At 46.6% G+C, this 14,584-nt stretch overlaps 2 protein-coding genes and 1 pseudogene across 2 annotated transcripts; all 3 read left to right on the top strand.

Moving 5' to 3' along the window:
* Positions 1 to 233: 233 nt before the first annotated feature.
* Positions 234 to 1,456, top strand: LOC136493189 (endochitinase A). The gene is made up of 2 exons (XM_066489242.1): positions 234 to 695; positions 822 to 1,456. Exons 1-2 carry the CDS (start codon positions 275 to 277, stop codon positions 1,223 to 1,225), a joined length of 825 nt encoding a protein of 274 aa, XP_066345339.1. The 5' UTR covers positions 234 to 274; the 3' UTR covers positions 1,226 to 1,456.
* A 2,729-nt stretch (positions 1,457 to 4,185) lies between these two features.
* On the top strand, positions 4,186 to 7,323 carry LOC136492022 (uncharacterized; annotated as a pseudogene).
* Positions 7,324 to 8,203: 880 nt separating this feature from the next.
* LOC136492021 (uncharacterized) lies at positions 8,204 to 8,575 on the top strand. The gene has a single exon (XM_066488184.1). The coding sequence runs from the start codon at positions 8,204 to 8,206 to the stop codon at positions 8,573 to 8,575; it is 372 nt and encodes a 123-aa protein (XP_066344281.1).
* The last annotated feature ends 6,009 nt before the right edge of the window (positions 8,576 to 14,584 follow it).

The raw sequence follows: 14,584 nt of genomic DNA, 5'->3' as shown, positions 1-14,584 counted from the left end.
CTACGTTGGAGTGCTTGTCGATACATGCTGACCCATGCGTCAAAAGTTCATCACAAACGTGGAACAGTCGTGCCAGTGCAATTGTGGACCGCGACAGCCGTTCCATCCACATCCTCCACGTTGCATACTCGCACATGCCATGCACTGACAAAGATGCGCGTCCTGATGTCTATATAAAACGGCACCCTTATGACATCCCAAATCACCTCACAACAAGCTGCACCGCAGCAGCAACGAACCTTGGCCAGAAGCTGAAGTACTGATCTGATCCAGTATGGCAAACGCGCCGAGGATCTTGGCGGTCCTGGCTCTCGGGCTAGCGCTCCTCTGCGCTGCCGGCCCGGCCGCCGCGCAGAACTGCGGCTGCCAGCCAGACTACTGCTGCAGCAAGTTCGGTTACTGCGGCACGACCGACGACTACTGTGGCGACGGGTGCCAGTCGGGCCCGTGCCGCTCTGGCGGCGGCAGCCCAGGCGGTAGCAGCAGTGGTGGTGGGAACGTGGCTAACGTTGTCACCGACGCATTCTTCAACGGCATCAAGAACCAGGCCGGGAACGGGTGCGAGGGCAAGAACTTCTACACCCGAAGTGCGTTCCTGAGCGCCGCCGACTCGTACAAAGGCTTCGGTGGCGGGTCGGTGGAGGGCAAGCGCGAGATCGCCGCCTTCTTCGCGCACGTCACGCACGAGACAGGACGTAAGTTCACTGGACGTCCACTGACCACACACTCTAATCTCTCTTCTGCATGATCGTCTTTGATGATTTGACCGATCATGCTGATCAATTTTTGTAATTCTGCTGTGTGGATACGGACAACTGCAGATTTCTGCTACATCAGCGAGATCAACAAGAACAACGCCTACTGCGACTCGAGCAACAGGCAGTGGCCGTGCGTCGCGGGACAGAAGTACTACGGGCGTGGCCCGCTGCAGATCTCGTGGAACTACAACTACGGGCCTGCCGGGAGGGACATCGGCTTCAACGGGCTCGGGGACCCCAACAGGGTGGCGCAGGACGCCGTGATCGCGTTCAAGACGGCGCTCTGGTTCTGGACGAACAACGTGCACCGGGTGATGTCGCAGGGGTTCGGAGCCACCATCAGGGCTATCAACGGAGCCCTCGAGTGCAACGGAAACAACCCCGCCCAGATGAACGCGCGGGTGGGCTACTACAAGCAGTACTGTCAGCAGCTCGGCGTCGACCCGGGGCCCAACCTCACTTGCTAGGCGACTGGCGTCGGCGAGTCCTTGGCTCCTTGCATGGCTCGTCCAGAATAAATAAATGCTCCGCGTCGCACCCCTCGCGAAACCCAGAGTTTTGCGACTAGTACGTGCTAGCTAGCAGTAATAATAAAACGCCGGGGCTGAGCCACTTGTTCGACCTGAATAATGAAGCAACTGTATTATGCATGTTGCCTCGAAACAGTGTGTACGCTTGCAGATCGCTTGTACGCAGCAAGGGTTTAAAAACTGAATCAATAAACAGTGTGTGGGCGATTACTGCTTCAACAAATGTGCAGATGAGTCCACCGCACTTTCTCATCCCCGCATACACGTATCTAGGGTAAGTCTATATCGGATCACCATTTTTGTCGTCATCTTCTACCTTTTGCTCGCCGTCGACCGCCGGACAGGAATGCTTGTGGCCAACCCGTTGCTACCCTCGATCAGACAAATTAAAACCACCCTTGGGTGTGCGGGTGAGAGAAGAAGCTCCCGGTTTCATCCATTGCCGCCGGTGGCTGCTCTCTTGGCCGAATCGGCCCCTCCCTACCATAGCTGTCTTATATTGATGTGGTGAAGAAACAAGAGGAAGAAGATGATTTGCGGGACACACGCACTGTTGCATCTCCGTCTTGTGCCCCCTATGGCCCTATGCTTTGCGCCACCGGTCCTTCGTCATGCGCCACCGTCCTTTGCGCTTGTACTGCTTGCCAGCGCTTGCGCTCACCATGCACCTTGTGTGTCACATGCTGCCGCCAAGGGAACGAAGCAATGAAGGAAAGTGAGAGAGGAGGGCCTAATTGCAAATTTCTAGTCATGTTGATTACCGACTTCACATGTCACGTCAGATCTAAGATCTAAGGAGACCTTGAAAGAGTACGGATGTACGGTGAACCATTTAAAAAGTTTAGCGTACCTAGGGGCCAAAACAAAGGGGGTACGGACCTGTAGTGAAACACTTAAAAATATGAACCCGAAAGTTAACTTTTAGAGTTAATACACCTAACTGAAACCCTTGCATAAGTAATAAGTTAATGGACATCGGGTGCATTTAACTATTTCTAAATTATCAAAATCTATTACTATAAATGTATAAAAATAATTTTAAGTAAAAATACATGTTGTGCCATCATGCACATCAAAAATACATACACGCATGGGTGATAAAAAATATTTATATGTTTTAGCAATAATGAAAAATGCATTAACGACTCATATACCAATAATATTAACAATTCATTTAAAATCTATCAATCAATGACAATCATTTACTTAAGTAGTTGCCTTAGACATTTGTATATTTGGCTCAAACATCATGACATACCTATGTTAATAGTATCGGAAATGCTGTGTTGCGGGCGTCCGTCCGTCCGTCCGGACGTCACACTTTCTCGGCCTGCACGCTACCAGCCCAATAGGCCCGCTCCCCTCTACCTTCCTTCACGGCTTCTCAAAAAACAACGACATTCCTAACTCGCACAGCCGTCGTGGCGTTCTCCGCCGCTCGCCCACCGCTCACCTTCTCCAGCGCAATTGTCGCTCTCGCCGCGAGCACAACACTTGCCCGTCGCGACCTTCTCCAGCGCGGGAGCGCCTCGCCACACGAGGCCGCACTTGCCCGACCGCTGTTGCCGCCTCCACTATAGGTGCCGCTCGCTAGGGGCACCGCTGCTCACCGAGGCCCGCGCAGCCACCAGCTCAGTGCCATCGTCCTTCTTCACCGCGACCTAGCGTCGGATCTCGCTCTGCATTGCTCCCCGCCTGCTAGGTTTTGTTGAAAACGCATGTTGCAAGCGTATGTTTCAAGTGTTTCAAATATTTTAGAGGTATGTTGTAAGTGTTTCATACGGATGTTGCAAAAGTAGGTTGGGATGTTGCATATGTTGCAATGGTTTGTACACGTATGTTGTAAGCATCTGTTCCCGATGTTTCATCTGTGTTTTTAGATGCATGTTGCAAGTGTGTTTACCTGGATGTTTCATATGTTTCACACATATGTTGCAAGTGTTTTATCTAGATGTTGCGTATGTTTTGCAATGGTTTTCAAGTGTTTTTTGCAAGTGTTTTAGACGCATGTTTCAAGTGTTTCATCTGTCTTTTTTTGTATGTTACAAGTGTTGCATCTGAATATTTCAAAAGTAGATCGGATGTTGCACATGTTGCTATAGCTATGCATGTATGTTTTAAGTGTTTCATCTGTTTTAGACGTATGTTGCAGATGTTTCATTTGGATGTTTCAAAAGTAGATCTCGGGGAAGCACATGCGTTGCTGCTAGTGCGCCACCATGGATCACCGCGCGTGCCTGCTGGTGGTGGTGATGCGTGCATGCGGGCACGTGAAATGGAGCGGGCTCAGGGTGGTCCCGCGCATGCGTGGGCTCGTGCGGCCTCTAAAGTGGGATGGGTGCGGGGCGAGGGAGCTGGGTGCGTCAGGCGTGTGTACGGGAGCACCGTCCGATGCTAGCATCCCGGATAGTATGTTCGGACGCTAGCAAGTCTGTAATAGTATATGTAACACCCTAAAATTTGAATCATTTAATAATAGGTGAAATTGATTTATTTATGCATTTATGTGAAAAGCATTTCAACTTAGGAAAATAGTAATTGTGTGAAATTAAAATCAACTATAAGGTCAAGATACATGTTGTTGCATTCATGCTGGAGCATTGTTTCTTTTGTATTGTGTGGCTTGGATCAAATCTGAAAAAGGAATTCAAAATCTTTTGAAAATGGATTTGGAAAATCGCTTTGGAAAAAGAAAAGGAATTTATTTTCCCTCTCCCTCTCTTCCTTCCATTTCTGCCCGTTGGCCATTTCTCACCCGCGCTCCTTCCTGCCGCTGGCTCACCCAGTTGGGCCAGCCCTGTACCGCTGTTGCGCCCACTGCCGCTCCCACCCTTGCTCTCGCTGACGTGTCGGGCCCACCCATCAGCACCATCCCCAACCTCCCACGCCGAAATCGGATGGACGCCGCCCTTATCCCGCCACCCGCGCCCAAGCTTCTTGGCGTCATTGGTAGCCCGCAGGTGCGCGCGGGCGCTCTATATAAGCCGCCCCCCTTCGCCCTCCTTTCTCATCTACGCGCAGCTGTCGCCCCCTATCAAGCACGCAGCGTCGCCGCAACCCTAGCTTGCGCCACCGAGCTCGAGCTGCCATTCAGCCGTCTCGCCGTCGTTTTGGATCGGCTGTCGAGCTTCTTCGCACGGTAGTGATTCTCCCTACGTGGATTTTTCCTGTCTTTTCACCTTTGTTTGATCCTATCGCATCACCGACATGCAGGGGCTTCGTCGTCCGCCATTCATAGCTGCGAGCCATCTCCGATCCATCGTGCCTTCATTTTCATCCACGGTGAGAATCCCCATTTCCCCTTCTTTCATCTCGTGCAATTTTCGAGTCAAACCTTGGCCTCTAGGGCCATTTCCGCACGTGTCGGCTAGCTCTTCTCGACACCGGCCATAGCGGTCACCGCGCGAGCCGTTCCTCGGCCTTGTAATGGGCCTAGGCGTGATCGCCATCACCCTCGCGTCATCCCCATGCCCTCAGTTCATCAAATCGTGGCCCATAGGGCCCTTTTTGCTCGCGTCGGCAACCTTATCGCCGATGGCCATGGCCGCGCCGGCGCTTGTTTCGGCCGGCGATCTCTCTCTCCCTCTGTTCTAATCTGGTCCGTCTAGATCGGATCCAATGGATCAGATTCATCCATACCCCTTCGCATGGCAAATTTGTTGAAGAGCCCCATGTCTTTTCACTATTTACGCCCGCTATCATCGGCCTGATTAAAAAAACCCAAATTTTGATTTATTTTAATTCGTTTAAGTTCGCTGTAATTGCGAAACTGCCATCCAGATCCCTTTTTCATCATATTTCACCCTTCGTTCGAGTTTCGTAATTAAGTAATCTACATGCTTATTACACTGTTAATCACATTTTAAACTTTTAGAATTCGTGGTTAGATTTAATCTTTTCAACTACTATAGGAAATGTTGTTTAACTCATAACTTTCACGTTTTAGCTTCGATTTTCATGATCTTCGCGTCTGTGTGTTCTTAGCGAGACGTAGATTCGTTTTATAAACCTTTTATCTTGTTTTATTTCTATTGGTGTACTGTTCTAATCTGTAGTCTTGTTTGCTATCCATGATTGCTCGTGGATGCTTGTATGTTGATGTGATGATCGAGTATAGACGGTGAGCAATTCGTGGGTGACCAGGAGTACTACTTTGACGACCAGGACCAGCAGCGAAACTTTGAGCAAGGCAAGTGTAGCATGGGATCTCCTTATCCTATTTACTATTTAATTATTTAGTCATGTGCATGTGTCTAATTTGATACCCGTAAGGATCTCCTAGTTATTGTCACCTTGTACCTTGATTACCGATGGGTTATACCTGCATATGGGTAGTTTGCTAGCGCTCTATTTATCTATACATGATCCGCACAAAAGGGGTATGTTCCGGGTTGGGTGTAGTGCGGCCTATGTAGTGTATAACCTTCGTGGAATGTGCCTTTAGAAAGGGGAGCTCTACATTCGTAGGCCACAGAAACCTAGTGGCCACTAACTTGTTAGGGAAACTTTTGAAAGGCTTCATAGTGAACCCTACCGACCTCCCTAGGAAGGGCGTTAAGAGATTAACTACCTTGGGCGAAAGGGTAAATCACGGCTCGCGGGTAAAGATGTACAAACTTTGTAGAGTATTAAAAACTATTATAACAGCCGTGCTCACAGACACGAGCGGCCCAGAAAACTGACAGAATAGTTGCTCACTTGATGATGACGTTATTGATGATGATAATTCTAATGATGACTATTATTGATGTTTATAATCATGTAGTTAATTTGGGGCTTATGCACAACTAAATGCTAATATAGTGGTAAAACATTGACTTATTAAAATGCTAATCGCAGTAAACCAGTGTCAGCCTCCTGAGCTTCATATACCCATGTTATTCTTGTTGAGTACGAGATGTACTTACGCTTGTTTATTTTCATTATTTGGATAAAAATCCCGGATGGGTAACAAATGGCAATGGTTATGAGGACTACCCTGAGGATTACTAGACTTGTGGTTCACCAGTCGACGTCCCTGTGGAGTTTGAAGGCTCTCGTGGAGAGTAGCTATCTAGTTCTTCCGCTTTTATGATAGACTTGATACTAATGTAATGAATTATTATTCATGATGTAATAACGCTCGTGATGTTACTTTGTAATTTGTCAGCTTATGTGTGTGATAGATCTCTGAGCGCACATAAGATTTATGCATCCCATTTTATCCTAAAAATCAGGTGTGGCAAATTGGTATGAAAGCCGTGTTGACTGTAGGATGCAAGCCTAGTTAGGGCCTGTTTGGTTTCCCATGACTAAAATTTAGCTACTAAAACCAATGACTAAACTTTAGTCACCCATGTTTGGTTCTAGTGACTAAAAGTGACTAAAGGCCATTAAAGCAATTCAACAAAGACCAAACTACCCCTAATGAATGCCCAAATCAGGTGGAGGATGAGCCGGGTTGGACTAGCACGTACCACTTCAAGTATGCTCCAGACACGGCCTACTACCATTCACTGCTTCTCAACATGCTAGAAGACTACTACCCGGACCTCAATGCCACCATCAAGTATTACTGTGTCGAGCATACGCACCCCTTGGAGGCCACATACTGGAAGACAAATCTATCTGTTATGGTTTGGAATGAAGCCAATGATAGTTAGAAGGTGGAAACTGTCCATTCCCACACAGCAAGACGGGCTACAGCTATGGATAGTATGGAGGACGCAGCTCAGGAGGCCTACATCCACTATCATGGTCGACGCTATGAGGCTATGAAGGAGGATCGCTTTAGGTTCCTTTCTCGCCATGATCCAAATGATGGGACTTGGGTGATTCAAAATCCCCAAAACAGTGGCCCAACCTTGGACGCATCGGTCAAGCATGTTCATGTGATGCAAATGGAGAATGAAGACCTCAAAGAAGAGCTACGTGAGGCGCAGAGGACCGGAAAGCGCCTCCAAAAGGAGAATGATGCCATGAGAGCTCAGCTTGGATTGCCCCCGCTCTATGAGAAGAAGCCCCCGGAGTTTACCGTCATCAACACCTCCCCTTAGAGTTATGATGCCACTTTGTAATAAAAACGTTGTTAGTTTGCGAGTTGAGTCGAGTCATTGTGTGTTTTGTGAGACTTTATTTGCTTAGTTGTTTATGCTTGTGGCATTGGTTGATTTGGAGTTTTCATAATTGTTGGGAGATTGTGGGCATGTCCACAAATCCCATAGTTTAGAACCATAAGTTTGAGTTGATGAATAATATAGTTGGGGTTGCTTTATATGTCTCTGCTGTTTCTGATTTCTGGAGCAGTCTGTGTTCTTTATCATATATCTCAATATCCCTATGTCCAAAAATCATGAAAATTTTATGGAGATAACTAGACTTCCGTATCTTTCAAATGCCTCTGGAATCGCATTTTTATAAGTTCTGATTTGGGAGATCTAATTGTCGCAAACTGAGGTTGCAGCGCTGTCTGGAGTTCAGAAAAGATTGGGTTGCGCTCTGTTTTTTATTAACTTAATGATATAATCCAAAAAGGTGTTCTATAAGAAAGTAGTAGAAAACTTTGTAAGCTTTCTAACCATGTAAAGAACGTCATAAAATGATGTCTGTAGCTTGATATATGCCTGTTTTACCAATTTGCTATCGTTGGAACTCGCCCAGAACTGTGCAGTTTTATTTTGTCTCTTATACAAGTGATCTTTTATGGGATATTTCTAAATTTCACTAATGTGCCTTGGAAAACAAATGGCCGCCAGAGGAGGCAGAGGCAGGGGCCGTGGTAGAGGTGCCCCCATGGACACCATAGGTGACCGTGGAGCAACTGATGGGAATGCAAGCACAATTGATGCAGGCAATGATGCAACGCATGGATAACCAACCCGCAGGAGGACCACCACCTGTCCAAGTCAAGGACAAGCGCGGGGAGTTTATGAAGGGATGCCCTCCGTGTTCACTCATGTTGCTGATCCTTTGGAGGCAGACGACTGGCTACGTGCTGTGGAGAAACAACTGAACATAGCACAGTGCAATGATCTGGAAAAGGTGCTCTATGCTTCTGACCAGCTTCAGGGAGCAGTCCAAGATTGGTGGGAGTCATACCAGTATGGACGTCCCAATAATGCTCCTGCTATCACCTGGCAGGAATTCAGGGAGGATTTCAGGGCATATCACATCCTAGAAGGATTGGTGGAGCTGAAACAGGAGGAGTTCAGGGCTCTGAAGCAAGGGTCTATGACTATGGCAGAGTACCGTGATAAGTTTGCCCAACTGTCACGCTATGCCCCTAATGATGTGGCTATGGACCACTAGAAGCAGCGTCTTTCTCAAGGGGTTGTACGATGGCCTTCAGCTCCAGCTCATGTCTAACACCTACCCTAACTTCCAAGCATTGGTGAACCACGCTATTGTGAATAACAATAAGCACAAGGAGATGGATGCCAAGAAGAGGAGGCTTCAGGGACAGGCCTCTAGAAGCAACACTCGCCAGCGTGCCTACCCCCAGCAAGGTTTCTTGCAGAGGTACCATGGGCAATCCAATCAGTGGAACAGTGGTCAGTACCCACAGTGCAACCAGTTCTAGCAGCGCTAGCAGAAGCAGCAGCATGATGGTCAGCAAGTACCACACTAGATGAACACGTCCAACAACACCCCCATGAAGACTGGTGCACCTAACACTTCCAACAAGTGTTTACGCTGTGGCAAAGAGGGCCACATGTCTTATAACTGTCCTGAGAGACAGAATCAGTAGGCACCCCAGGGTCAGAACAGTAACCAGAAGGGAACCCCTCAAAAGCCACCCCTTTATGGAAAGGTGAATCATGTGTCAGCTGAGACGGCACTCGAAGCTCCAGAAGTTATGCTCGGTACGTTCAGTATCAATTCCATCCCTGCTACCATTCTTTTTTATTCTGAAGCTTCGCATTCTTTCATTTCACAAGCATTTGTTAGACTACATGGTATGACCTTGTGTGTCATGAAAGAACCCATACTAGTGGCTTCACCGGGGGAAGGTATGCAAGCTACCTTTTGGTGTCCCTCGGCTAGCCTTTCTTTAAGGGGGATAGCGTTCAAAGTGAGTCCTATTGTGTTGAGAACAGCTGGTATAGATATCATTCTAGGTATGGACTGGAGATGAAGCGACACTGGGTAGTGATTCAGTATCAGGAGAAGGTAGTTATTTTGACCACACCTAATGGAGACAAACTCAGTGTTGATGTGGTAGTGCAAGCACCACCGACAGCCACTGTGAACCAGCTGAATGATAATGTCAACCAGCAGGACTATGTTGTGGAAGCGTTTCTGGATGTCTTCCCCGATGACTTGCTAGGTGCGCCACCTGACCATGATCATTATTGAATTATTACCTAGAACTGCACCCATAGCTAAGCATCCATATAGAATAGGGGTTAATGAATTAAAGGAACTTAAGAAATAATTGAAGGAGTTGCAGCAGAAAGGTTTCATACGCCCTAGCTCATCTCCATGGGGGCGCCTGTGATCTTTGTGGATAAGAAGGATGGCACCCAATGGATGTGCGTGGACTATCGGTCTCTTAATGAGGTCACTATCAAGAATAAGTATCTGCTGCTAAGGATTGATGACTTGTTTGACCAGTTGAGAGGTATTTGTGTGTTCTCTAAGATTGATCTTTGCTCTGGTTATCATCAGTTGAAGATTCGACGCTCTGACATACCTAAGACAACATTTACTACAAGGTATGGGTTGTATGAGTACATAGTTATGCCCTTTGGTTTGACCAATGCACCCGCATACTTCATGTACTTAATGAATAAGGTGTTCATGGAATTTCTTGATAACTTTGTGGTGGTATTCATTGATGATATACTGGTATTCTTCAATACTGAAGATGAACATGCTGAACATCTAAGATTGGTCTTGTAGAAGCTCCGTGAGCACAAGTTGTATGCTAAGCGGAGGAAGTGTGAGTTTTGGATGAAGGAAGTCTCTTTTCTAGGTCATGTTGTATCCAATGGTGGAATAGCAGTGAATCCAAGCAAGGTAGAAGACGTGTTGAATTGGAAACCGCCAACCAATGTGAGTGATATTCGTAGCTTCTTGGGATTGGTTGGGTATTATAGAAGGTTCATCGAAGGGTTTTCTAAACTTGCCAAGCCTATGACAGCCCTGTTAGAGAAGAATGCTAAGTTTGTATGGTCTGATAAGTACTAGGCTAACTTTGAGGAGTTGAAGAAGAGATTGACTATAGCTCTAGTGTTGGTTTTGCCACATTTGAGTAAGAGCTTCTCCATCTATTATGATGCATCTCGCTAGTGGCCTCGGATGTGTTCTTATGCAAGAAGGAAGAGTTGTGGTGTATGCATCAAGGTAGTTGAGGAAGCATGAGTTGAACTATCCCACTCATGACTTGGAGTTAGCAGCAGTGGTTCATGCTTTGAAGATCTAGAGGCACTATTTGATCAGACACAAGAGTGACATCTATATAGATCACAAGAGCTTAAAGTACATCTTTGCTCAGTCAGATTTGAATTTGAGGTAACATCGTTATTTGGAATTGATTAAGGATTATGATTTGGATGTGCACTATCACCCCAAGAAAGCAAATGTCGTACGTGGCCGATGCTCTTAATAGAAAGAGTTATGTTAATGAGCTTCAGGCGACACCAATGCCTGAGTTATGTGCAGAGTTTGAGCAACTGAACCTAAGCATTATCACTAATGCTATGGAGCTAGAGGTGACGCCTACCTTGGAGCAAGAGATTCGCAAGGGTTAGTTGGAGGATGTGAAACTCAAGGAGATAGCGGAGAATATAGTGATTGGAAAGGCACCAGGCTTTAGGATAGATGAGATTGGCGCTCTATGGTTTGGGAAAAGGATATGTGTGCCTAAAGTGAAGACCATCTATGATGCAATTCTACGAGAAGCCCATGAGTCAGCTTATTCCATACCCCCGAAAGTACCAAGATGTACTTGGATCTTAAATAGAAGTATTGGTGGTATGGATTAAATAGAGATGTGGCAGAGTATGTGGCCTTGTGTGACATTTGTCAGAGGGTGAAAGCTGAGCACCAAAGACATGCAGGGTTGCTACAACCAATGAAGATACCTGAGTGGAAGTGGGAAGAAGTTGGAATGGATTTTATTGTTGGATTACCTCGCACGCAGAGAGGTTATGATTCAATATGGGTTATAATGGATTGGCTTACTAAGGTTGCCCACTTTCTACCGATCAAGACTACCTATACAGGAGCGAGACTAGTAGAGCCATACATGGAAAGGATAGTGAGCCTGCATGGAGTCCCAAAGAAGATCGTGTCTGATAGAGGTACTCAGTTTACATCACAATTTTGGCCGAAGGTACATAGCTCTTTGGGAACCAAGTTGAATTTCAGTTCTGCTTATCACCCCCAAACTGACGGGCAAACTGAAAGGATCAACCAGATTTTGGAAGACATGTTGAGAGCTTGTGCACTGCAATATGGTACTAGTTGGGATAAGAGTTTGCCATATATTGAGTTCTCATACAACAACAGTCACCAGACGAGTCTCAAGATGGCACCTTTCGAGGCTTTGTATGGACGTAAGTGTAGAACCCCGCTGTTTTGGAATCAAACAGGAGAGACTCAAGTGTTTAGATTGGATGTTCTTAGAGATGCGAGGAACAAGTGAGGATGATCAGAGATAATTTGAGAGTGACACAGTCCCGACAGAAGAGTTACGCTGACACCCGAAGACGAGAGTTGACTTTTGAAGTAGGGGATTATGTGTATTTGAAGGTGTCACCAATGAGAAGTGCGAAGAGGTTCAATATGAAGGGAAAGTTAGTACCAAGGTACATTGGTCCCTTCAAGATTCTAGAGAGACGTGGAGAAGTGGCCTATCAACTAGAACTGCCTGAGAGTCTGTCAGGTGTGCATAATGTGTTTCATGTGTCTCAATTAAAGAAGTATCTACGAGTACTAGAAGAGCAAATACCTTTGAAAGAACTTGCTGTTAAGGAAGATCTAACATATGAGGCATACCCGATAAAAATCTTAGAGATGGCAAAAAGGATTACAAGGAGTCGAGTTATAAAGATGTGCAAGATATAGTGGAGTCGGTACACTGAGGATGAGGCCACTTGGAAAAGAGAAGAGGATATGAGGAAAGCATATCCACAGTTGTTTGAGTAAGCACCATCCAATCTCGAGGACGAGATTCTTTTAAGGGGGTAGAATTGTAACACCCTAAAATTTGAATCATTTAAAAATAGGTGAAATTGATTTATTTATGCATTTATGTGTGCATTTCAACTTAGGAAAATAGTAATTGTGTGAAATTAAAATCAACTATAAGGTCTAGATACATGTTGTTGCATTCATGCTGGAGCATTGTTTCTTTGGTATTGTGTGGCTTGGATCAAATCTGAAAAAGGAATTCAAAATCTTTTGAAAATGGATTTGGAAAATCGCTTTGGAAAAAGAAAAGGAATTTTTCCCTCTCCCTCTCTTCCTTCCATTTTGGCCCGTTGGTCATTTCTCACCCGCGCTCCTTCTTCCTGCCGCTGGCACACCTAGCTGGGCTGGCCCAGTACCACCGCCGTGCCCACTGTCCCTCCCACCCTTGCTCTCGCTAACGCGATGGACCCACCCGTCAGCACCATCCCTAACCACCTGCACCGAAATCGTGCCGCGCTTATCCCACTGCCTACGCCTGAGCTTCTCGGCATCATTGGCAGCCCGCACGTGCACCAGCCGCTCTATATAAGCCGCCGCCCCCCCACTTCGCACTCCTTTCCCATCTATGCGCAGCCGTTGCCCCCTATCGAGCACGTAGCACCGCCGCAACCCTAGCTCATGCCGCCGAGCTCGAGCTGCCGTTCAGCCGCCTTGCCATCATTTTGGATCAGCTGTCGATCTTCTTCACACGGTAGTGATTCTCCCCCATGTTGATTTTTCCTTTCTTTTCGCCTTTGTTTGATCCTCTCGCGTCGCCAACGTGCAGGGGCTTCACCGTCCGACATTCCTAGCCGCGAGCCGTCTCCGATCCATCGCGTCTTCATTTTCATCCGCGGTGAGAATCCCCTATTCCCCCTCTTTCATCCCGTGTGATTTTCGAGTCGAACCATGGCATCTAGGGCCGTTTCCGCGCATGTCGGCGAGCTCTTCTTGCCGCCGGGCATGGCGGTCATCGCGCGGGCCGTTCCCCGGCCGTGTAAAGGGCCCAGGCGTGATCGCCATCGCCCCCACGTCATCCCCATGCCCTCGGTTCATCAAATCGTGGCCCATAGGGCCCTTTTTGCTAGCGTCGATGACCTTCTCGCCGCCGGCCATGGCCGCGCCAGCTCCTGTTCCGGCCGACGATCTCTCTCTCTCTCCATTCTAATCTGGTCCGTCCAGATCGGATCCAATGGATCAGATTCATCCATACCCCTTCGCGTGGTAAATTTGTTAAAGAGACCCTCAGCTTTTCACTATTTACGCCCACGGTCCTCGGCTTGATTCAAAAAAACCCAAATTTTGATTTATTTTAATTCGTTTAAGTTTGCTGTAATTACGGAACTGCCATCTAGATCCCTTTTTCATCATATTTCACCCGTTTTAGATCCGATTTGATCCATTCGAGTTGCGTTAGGTTCGTAATTAAGTAATCTACATGTTTATTACACTATTAATCACATTTTCAACTTTTAGAATTCATGATTAGATTTAATCTATTAAACTATTATAGGAAATCTTGTTTAACTCATAACTTTCACGTTTTAGCTCCGATTTTCGTGATCTTTGCGTCTGTGTGTTCTTAGCGAGACGTAGATTCGTTTTATAAACCTTTTATCTTGTTTTGTCTCTGTTGGTGTATTGTTCTAATCTGTAGTCTTGTTTGCTATGCATGATTGCTCGTGGATGCATGTATGTTGATGTGATGATCGAGTATAGACAGTGAGCAATTCGCGGGTGACCAGGAGTACTACTTTGACGACCAGGACCAGCAGCGAAACTTTGAGTAAGGCAAGTATAGCATGAGATCTCCTTATCCTATTTGCTATTTAATTATTTAGTCATGTGCAAGTGTATAATTTGGTACCCGTAAGGATCTCCTAGTTATTGTCACCTTGTACCTTGATTACCGATGGGTTATACCTGCATATGGGTAGTTTGCTAGCGCTCAATTTATCTATACATGATCGGAATGATGACTAATGATTCTATGGAACGAATGGTAAAAACTTGCTTTTAGCAACTGGACGATAGGGCGAGAGAGCAATTGGCTTTTGCACAAGATGCTCTTGGCCCTCCCTACGGACTTATCTGTTGGCAAAAGCTGGGACATACAGTACAACCGGGAGTGCCGCATGCCTC

This window comes from Miscanthus floridulus, chromosome 11 (assembly GCF_019320115.1).
Source record: "Miscanthus floridulus cultivar M001 chromosome 11, ASM1932011v1, whole genome shotgun sequence".
In the NCBI taxonomy this organism is placed as follows: domain Eukaryota; kingdom Viridiplantae; phylum Streptophyta; class Magnoliopsida; order Poales; family Poaceae; genus Miscanthus; species Miscanthus floridulus.
The sequence above is the reverse complement of the archived record's forward strand: the minus strand, read 5'-3'. Positions and strand labels throughout refer to the sequence as shown.

Excerpts from the sequence above, each read along its gene's own strand:
- LOC136493189 (XM_066489242.1), top strand. The coding sequence starts at position 275 with ATGGCAAACGCGCCGAGGATCTTGGCGGTCCTGGCTCTCGGGCTAGCG. Across the intron at positions 696-821 it reads CGTCACGCACGAGACAGGAC|ATTTCTGCTACATCAGCGAG; the intron begins GTAAGTTCACTG and ends GGACAACTGCAG.
- LOC136492021 (XM_066488184.1), top strand. The coding sequence starts at position 8,204 with ATGCCCTCCGTGTTCACTCATGTTGCTGATCCTTTGGAGGCAGACGAC.